Source organism: Phoxinus phoxinus, assembly GCF_949152265.1.
Source record: "Phoxinus phoxinus genome assembly, chromosome: 1".
NCBI lineage: Eukaryota > Metazoa > Chordata > Actinopteri > Cypriniformes > Leuciscidae > Phoxinus > Phoxinus phoxinus.
The window spans coordinates 19,785,739-19,794,651 of NC_136876.1; the positions used below are offsets into that span (position 1 = coordinate 19,785,739).

The 8,913-nt window shown below is 39.8% G+C and overlaps 1 protein-coding gene across 1 annotated transcript; it reads right to left on the bottom strand.

Moving 5' to 3' along the window:
- Window positions 1-282: 282 nt before the first annotated feature.
- Window positions 283-6,100, bottom strand: dnal4a (dynein, axonemal, light chain 4a). The gene is made up of 4 exons (XM_079609692.1): window positions 5,989-6,100; window positions 3,875-3,957; window positions 3,089-3,172; window positions 283-2,889 (listed from the first exon to the last, which is right to left on the bottom strand). The coding sequence occupies exons 2-4, from the start codon at window positions 3,944-3,946 to the stop codon at window positions 2,725-2,727; spliced, it is 321 nt and encodes a 106-aa protein (XP_079465818.1). The 5' UTR covers window positions 3,947-3,957; window positions 5,989-6,100; the 3' UTR covers window positions 283-2,724.
- Window positions 6,101-8,913: the final 2,813 nt, after the last annotated feature.

The following is an 8,913-nucleotide window of genomic DNA, read 5'->3' on the forward strand; positions in this document are numbered from 1 at the left end:
TAGAAAGAGCTTGAAGCCTTTAAACATGAGTAGAGGATGCTCTATGCATTAAAACACATTGGGAATCCTGTTAAACTGCAAGTGTCTGACTTCACATAATGCACAGTGGTGAAATATTAGAGCTGGTTCACTCCGAACGCTTTTTTTGCTTTGAAAAATGAGAGATATACGGCCCCGTAGAGCAGTAATTCTTGAGACATGGGGCAAGATATGTGCCATAACAATACTTAATAGTGATTAAAATGTATATTAAATATGTATCTCTACAGAAGGAGAAACCCACAAGTCGCATGTTTTTTATTTATTTATTTATCTAAACAGCAATTATTGCACAGTGTTGACAATAAAAATATTTAAACATTGAATAAAAGATCAGAATAAAGTCATTATAGGTTTTTAGGGGTGACTACTGCATTTAAACATTGCAGGAACATTATGATAAAATCTTGCAGCATTTTACCAAAGCTGAAATCAAAAGCACCATTACGGTACTTGCATTATAATAGTTTCTCAGGATGATGTCTGTAACATGCCTCTTGCATGCCTCTTCAGTGAGAAAACTTTGGCAGAAAGTTAGATTTATGTATCAAATGTGTGAAACAGCAAACAATCAACTTTTGTTGTAATAACAACATTTGGACCAGGTAATTCTTGAAAACCCAGAGATGTAAATTCAGACTTGAATCAAAGGTGAAGTATGTGTGCAAAACCAATGGCAGATGTAGAGTTTCATCAGAATGGTAATGATAATTTTTGCTTTTCGTTTGGTGACACTAGTGATGCAGAAATGACACACTTAATAAACCATAAAAAAAGTACATTTCTGTAATAACAACCTGGTGAAATGTACCATCCTAATAGTGCTAAAAACTATTAGAACAGGATTTAGGTCATAACGAGTTGCAAATTATGACATTTGTGAAATTACGGGCTGTAAAGTAGTATAAACGAGTAATAATTGTATTATTGCACGACTACAGAAACCTGCAGAAGTCAAGTTTAAAAAAATCTGATTCACATTCAAGTATTCATGCTCTACAAATGCTGGTTACGTAAAGAGGGAAAAAAGGACAGGGCACAAGATTCCTGGGGTGAGAAAGAAAGGATACAAAAAAGCAACAGTGAAAAAGAAAGGGGAATCTGAAACAGGTGGCCGAGCAGCCCACTGAGAGAGAGACACTGCTGGACAGGAAACAGAATGAAAGAGACGGAGAGAAAGAGAGAGAGAGGGAATGCATTTTTAAAATGACACATGAAATGGAGTGCAACGACACACATTCTGTCCTGAACAGCCTCACACAGCAAACACACTCCCACGACAACCTGCCAGACAACTACAACAGAGTATTCTGAGAGACAGAAACGCAGACTGACACCTCATTTGTTACAAAGGACATCAATGTTCAGTCACAAATGCACTGAAAAAGATATTGGGATGGAACTACATTAAACAGTATTGCTGTTCACAATACATTTTTACCTCTTTATTTTTAAACACACTACCGTACAAATGTTTTTGAGGTGAGAACGATTTTTTTTATTATTAATACTTTTATTAATCAGAGGCATAATATTTATTTAAAGGGAGAGTAAAGAAAGGTATGTTCCAAAATATTTCAATTTCAAATAAATGCTTTTTTAAAAACGTTATATTTATCTAATAGCCCTGAAGAAATAATGCATCAGTTTCCATAAAAATATTAAGCAGCCAAACTGTTTCCAACATTGACAACAATAAAAAATGTTTCTTGAGCATCAAATCAGCATATTATAATTATTTTTAAAGGACACTGAAGAATGGAGGAATGATGCTGAAAATTCAGCTTGGCCATCACCAGAATAAATTACATTTTAAAATATATTCAAATAGAAAACAGTTATTTTAAACAATATTAGTGTTTTATGCAATAAATGCAACCTTGGTGAACTTAGGAAATCTTCCAGAACCCAAAAGTTTGAACGGTAGTGTATTTCCGAGTGAAATGGGATATTATTCATCATCAAGAGCCGGACTTGATTGGCGGGTGAGCGTTACATACCAGTTAATCAGCCAGACAAAAAAGACTGACTAATAGCTATTTGGCTCCTGGTAAACATTGTTCAACAGCCCACACACAACCTACGTGTTGTCAACAGAAAAGGAAAGTTGATGATGGATTTAAAAGGCAGATTCTGTTTGGAATAACATGCACTACTTAGGAGTTCAACATGAAAAGTGAGTTCGAACCCAATTGCTTCTGTAATACAATGCATTTCTGAATGAAAAATGACATTCAATAAGAAAAAAAAACATAGGGCTGCACTTCATTTTATCCACTGGGAACTGAATGTCCCATGAAAAGTAGCCGTTTCATACCGGAATGTTGACAGGAACATGATTTGAGAAAGTAAACGGCACAGGAAGAGGACAAAAAGAAAACTATTTCTTGACTAGGTCCTGCAGTCAGTTGCAAAATAAACTTCTTAAGTTTATTATAAAAGCTATAAAAAAGTTCATTAAACCCCTTACAATCTGTGTGTTAAACTCAAACCTGTAGCCTATACATTAAAAATCAAGACAGAAAAAGAGTCATCTGCAGAAGTGCATAGGAATCTGTATCTTTTTGTCCCCTCATTCACAATTTCTCATACACGCATACGTCAAGTCAAATAGGGCTGCATAGTTAAGACGGGTCCGTGAGTATAAATATCTCATATTGGCGATTGTGTGGGCAGGAAGTGACATCAGGAGCATTTCCAAACGCACACGGCCAGACTTCCCCCGAAGAACATGTAGAGCAGGTTCTTGACTTCATGGGTCACCTCGAACCCAAACCCCTCACCGATCACCACATGCCACGAACTGCCAAACTTCTTATCCATGGACTCCTTGATCATTTTGGCAGCATTCTGAAAATAGAGCGAACCAAGCGAGATTAAAGTATGTAGGCTAGTAGAGCAGTCCAGATGGCCCGACTACGAGTGTGTGAAACGTCCTGACTCAGTACTAGACGGAAACACAGAGCCCAACCCTACCCGTGTGACCTGGGGAGCACATTTATCTGAAAGCCTGTGCTTAATAACACCAACACACACAAACCCGACTGACCTCATTGTTAGAGGCAAATTTCTCGCAGGCTGTGACGCAGAGCTCCATGGTCTCCACGCGCATCTCCTCTGCCATATCCGTGTGCTGTAGACAAAACCAAAAGAACATGTTCTGGTCAAGCTCTTGCAGGTGCAACGCGATTATTTTCTGAGGTCACTACATATATAAAGTAACATGAAGTATACATTGCTGTTCAAAAAGTTTGGGGTCAGTATGGTTTATTTTATTTTATTCATCGAGGACACATTAAATGTCAAAAGTGACAGTAAAGACTATTTCAACATTGTGCTGTGCTGTTTTTTAAACTTTCTACTCATCAAAGAATCCAGTTTCCACAAAAGTATTAAGGGGCTGACTTGTTTTCAAACTTGATAATAATCAGAAATTTTTCTTGAGCATCAAATTATCACACTAGTATGATTTCTGAAGGATCATATGACACTGAAGACTGGGGTAATGATGCTGAAAATTCAGCTTTGACATCACAGCAATAAATTACATTTGGAAATATAGTCAAACAGAAATGAGGTGCTGTATGTTGAGTTGACCAAAGGCAGCGCTAAATATTAAGATTGTAAAAAGATAGTAAACCAAGTCAAATAAAGAAGCAGTGCAAATATTACCTGTGAGAAAATGCATGATGGGTAAAGATGTTTAACTTTTTTTTTTAAGGACGAAAAAGGGAGCAGTTTGAATGATAACCCTAATACAGACAAACACACACACAGACGCATTCATAACTGGTTCTTTCTAACTAGGTCACAGCATCAGTCGAGCTGCACCCACCCTGATGAGCGGAAAGCTTTGCAGTCTTTTGTAGTCGGCATCCTCTTTTTTACCATCGCCGGTTTCTGCCATCCTTTTCTTTACTAAAAAGAGAGAAAGAGAGACAGAGGGATTAGTCCAGTCTGATGAAAAGAAACAGAACATTAGGTCAAATCTCTCACCCATTAAGTAGTAACAAAAAAGTGCAGTAGATCAAAAATCTTATATTTTCAGCATTTGGAGGGAGAATGAAAAACACATTTGTGTGTAAGCAAAATTATCAAATGACATTTGTTATTTTGTATTTTTAAGCAAAATGTGAACATTCTCTTGCAGGGTGACTGTCATCATCAAATATGTAAATTTATCAAAAAGAACAGTGAGGATAGAAATACTATTTTTAAATATATTGCCATAGTTTATATACCTCTTGGGAATCTTTGATAATGATTTTTGAAAATGAGTACCTCAACATCAAGTAAATTAGACATTTTACAGCTTTAAAGCTGTGTTGGGGATTTGTGTTTAATGTCCTACTATTAACTCAATTTGTAAAGTCTATGTATAACTATTTCTGTGTACATAACGTGTAATGCCTCCAAATAATAAAACCAGATTCTCAGCATTAATGAGTTGATAAAGGCCTTCTGAAGCCAAGCGATGAGTTTGTGTAAGAAAAATATTCATATTTAACACGCTACAAAGTAAAATTTTAGCTTCCGGCCAAACCCCAGGAGAGCCAGGACATTATTTTATATAACTCCGATCGTATTCCTCTGAAAGAAGAATGTCATATACACCTAGGATGACTTGAGGGTGAGTAGATCATGGGCTATTTTTAATTTTTGGGTGAACAATCCATTTAACCAGAGGTCCCTTGCTAAAATTTTTGATTTTGATAACTTTTTTTCTGGTGAAAGAAATACATAAATGAAGAAGAAAGCCAAAATATTAAATGGCATGAATGTATATTTACAGAGTAATTAACTTTTTGAGCGACAGGCACACAAACTTTGGAAAAAGAATATGTATGGCACTCATATTATACACATATAATATATACATATATACACTGTGCAATTGTGTTGATAGAAAAAACGAGATACATTTCTAGTTCAACATTATTTGAACATTATTTCATTTCTAGTTCAACATTATTTGAACATTATTTCATTTCTAGTTCAACATTATTTGTTGTTCAGATATTCCTTTTTAAAGGACAAAAAGTATCAGCTGTATGCAAAGTGACCCACATCTGGTTTTTGACCTCTAAAAAACATGACACTTTTTACTTTTTGAATGGTTGTAGTTTGCTATTGCTGTGATGTCACGTGAGTGACAGGTTGTCTCGCCCTCGCGCCAGTAATCATGTCGTCAGATTTATTAGAAATAATAGTGCAATAATCCATAAAATAAAATAAAATTAATTGTCAATTTAGATTTCACAGTGACTTTAATTTCAAATTGTGATGGACTCGGTGACCAGTTCTTATGCAAATGTAAATGTGTTTTAATCTAAAATCTTGATGTTGAAAAAGAAAGTTAAAGTCCATGTCAATAATCAACTAAGTTAACGTTACACCGTAATGTGTAAACTGTCATTATGTGTTTTTATGCAACATAGCCTATATTACTGTAACTTAAAGGCTTTTTGCATGCATTGAACAAATACCTTCACACTACAAAACAGGCAACAGACAATTATTCAGTTAAAGATTTTGACAGATAAACAATATGTTGTTTAAACTAATTATTAGAGGGAACGGTGACAGTGCCACGACAGCTTGCAAACTGAACTTACAAACTGAACCAGATCTTGCTAAACACCAAGTTGTCGTACCAGTCCAAGTAAAATGAAATAAGAATAGCTAACGTTAGTGCAAAATTACATGTGTTTTCAGTCTTTAGTGCATCATAATGTAAATGTAAAAGTAAAAGAAAATTATATAAACACACACGTGTCGAATAAGCGTTTGTTTTTAGCATCTCTGAGCTAATGTTAGCGTGCCAGCTCGACACCATCACATAAAACGCTACGACTGATACATAATTGAAAACAATGTAGAAATATAAGCATGTAAATCATTTAAAGCTCGGAAATAGTTCATTTATATCACCACAGTTCAATAACGTACCGTTCTATCGCGCTGTATACAGACACTTTCCTCCACTGGTGTTGTCATGGATACACACCGGCCTTGGCAACCTCCGACCCACGTGACCTGTTTATTTCCGCCTCCGTCCACTGAATTTCTTTCTTTCTTTTTCTATTTTTGGACAGTACCATTCACTTTTTTGTGATGGCTCACTGACAGTTAAAAAAAAAAAAAAATAGGCTATGTGTTTTTGTGTTAAAACCTTACATGGTTAAAACAGGGTCAGCCGGTTGGTGTGTCACACATGTCAGTAAAGCTTTTGTTTTTTCGCTTATAATGGCATTAAAGCCGTTCACTCGTGAATCGTCTGCGAAAGAGAGGGCAGAGAGGTAATCCCAGCGGGAATTATGACATGTTGGAGATTAAGGAAACTACTAGGCAACGTGGGCCATCCACATTAGTGTTCTGCATTAATCCAACCAAAGTTCTGATCAGGATAGTTGAAAATGGTTTACATGTCTTTGATTATTTTTTGGTCCACATGCAGGTGTTATTGAGCCTGGCTGCCATCAGCGCCCACACCGCCGCCAACACAGATAACAGAAGGCTATTTCATAACAGAGACTAGAGGTTAAAAGACCTCCTACACATCCTCCTTCCCGAGCACTATTCACATCTCCACAGGGTACTCTGTTGTCTGTTTTTTTTTTTTTTTTTTTTTTTTTTTTTTACTGCATTACTTTTCTGCACCTTATAGCCTACTTTATTGGCATTTTAGAGTTGTAAAAACCTCAAAGTAGCAAACAGAGTTGGAGATTCCCAGCTAAACACGGAGTAGGATAATACTTGATTAAAGGTCAATCACATGAATATGGTTCTTAAACAAAGCATTTTCTTCTTGTTGTAATGAATAGGCAGGAGGATGCAATTGCAATACTCAATTTATTAATTTAAAGAAGAAGATAGCACAGGTCAGGGACAAACACTCAGGTGGAATGAAGCAGGGACGAGATGGCGATCCGGTGGTGGTGCGGTGAATCAACGTGCTCGAGTGAACCCAGGAACCGTGGAACATCAAACGACACGAGGAACAGGCGAACTCCAACGAAGAAACTTCACAGACGAGGCACAGGAAACAGGACACACACCGAGGAACAACCAACAACGATCTGACAACATGAGAGTGAAATGACTGGGGTTAAATAGGCAACTGGGATTGAAGACAGCTGGTGACACTAATCAACACAACGAGTAACCACACCCACACAATACACTCACACAGACACATCAGCATGAGACAGCCGATTCATGAACCGTGACAGTACCCCCTCCACTAGGAACGCCTCCTGGCGTTCCCAGGCAACCCTACCTGTCGATTGTAATCATCGATAAGGGAGTGATCCAGGATGTCTCTAGCAGGTACCCAACTTCTCTCCTCCGGACCGTAACCCTCCCAGTCCACCAGGTACTGGAATCCGCGTCCCCTCCGTCTCGAGTCCAGAATGCGGTGTACCGAATACGTGGGTTCCCCATCTACGAGTCGCGGCGGGGGGGGAACCGGGGCAGGCGGATTAATGTGGGAGTAAAATACGGGTTTGACTTTAGACACATGGAAGGCGGGGTGAATTCTCCTGTACGCAGGAGGGAGTTTGAGTCGGACTGTCACCGGGCTAATAATCTTGGTGACAGGAAACGGGCCAATGAATTTAGGGGCTAGTTTGTTAGACACGGAGCGGAGCGGAATATTCTTGGTAGAAAGCCACACTTTTTGACCCACGACGTAGACGGGAGGCTTTGACCGGTGGCGATCGGCCTTGGCCTTCATGCGCCTCCCTGCTTGGAGTAGAGTCTCCCGGGCTCTAGTCCAAGTACGGCGGCACCTCTGGACGAATGCGTGAGCGGAGGGGACCGCGACTTCGGATTCCAGACTCGGAAAAATAGGTGGCTGGTAACCTAAACTACACTTAAATGGCGAGAGGCCCGTGGATGACACTGGTAACGAATTGTGGGCGTACTCCACCATAGAAAGTTGTTGACTCCAAGACGACGGATTCTTGGCAACCAAACATCGCAACATTCTCTCCAGGTCTTGATTGGCTCGCTCAGACTGACCATTGCTCTGGGGGTGATAACCCGAGGACAGACTGACCGTAGCCCCCAGTAACCTACAAAACTCCTGCCAAAATTTGGATGTGAATTGGGAACCCCTGTCAGAGACTACGTCCATCGGGAGGCCATGTAACCGAAAGACGTGATCAATAACTGTGACCGCTGTCTCCTTGGCTGACGGTAATTTGGGCAAGGGAATGAAATGTGCCGCCTTCGAGAACCGGTCCACTACGGTTAAAACAACCGTCATGCCTCTGGAGGGCGGGAGGGCGGTGACAAAATCTAGCGCGATGTGGGACCAGGGTCTCGAAGGGACAGACAGCGGTCGAAGTAACCCATCTGGAGGCTGGTGAGATGTCTTACCAGTGGCACAGACTGAACAAGCCAACACAAAATCGTGAATGTCGCGAGCCATTAAAGGCCACCAGAATCGTTGTTTAACTAGAAAGCCGGTGCGAGTCACTCCTGGATGACAAGCCACGTTGGAGCAATGACCCCATCGAATCACGTCTGACCGTAACCCCTCCGGAACGAACAAACGACCCGGTGGGCAACCAGGCGGAGGCGTTACCCCTTCTAAGGCTGTCTTGACCTTCGATTCGACCTCCCATGTCAGAGTGGAGATGACAATTTTCTCAGGTAAAATGCACTCGGGAGTCACCGGGCGTTCGGATGGATCAAAAATACGAGATAAGGAATCGGGTTTGATGTTTTTGGAACCCGGGCGGTACGAGAGAACAAAATCAAAACGTCCGAAAAAAAGAGCCCACCGAGCCTGCCTGGAGTTGAGTCTTTTAGCAGATCTGATATACTCAAGGTTCTTATGATCGGTCCAAACGATAAAGGGTACCCCCG

Coding starts and splice junctions, on each gene's coding strand:
- dnal4a (XM_079609692.1), bottom strand. CDS start 3,946: ATGGCAGAAACCGGCGATGGTAAAAAAGAGGATGCCGACTACAAAAGA. Junction 3,173..3,874: donor AAAGCTTTCCGCTCATCAGG/GTGGGTGCAGCT, acceptor TTTTGTCTACAG/CACACGGATATGGCAGAGGA. Junction 2,890..3,088: donor AATTTGCCTCTAACAATGAG/GTCAGTCGGGTT, acceptor CTCTATTTTCAG/AATGCTGCCAAAATGATCAA.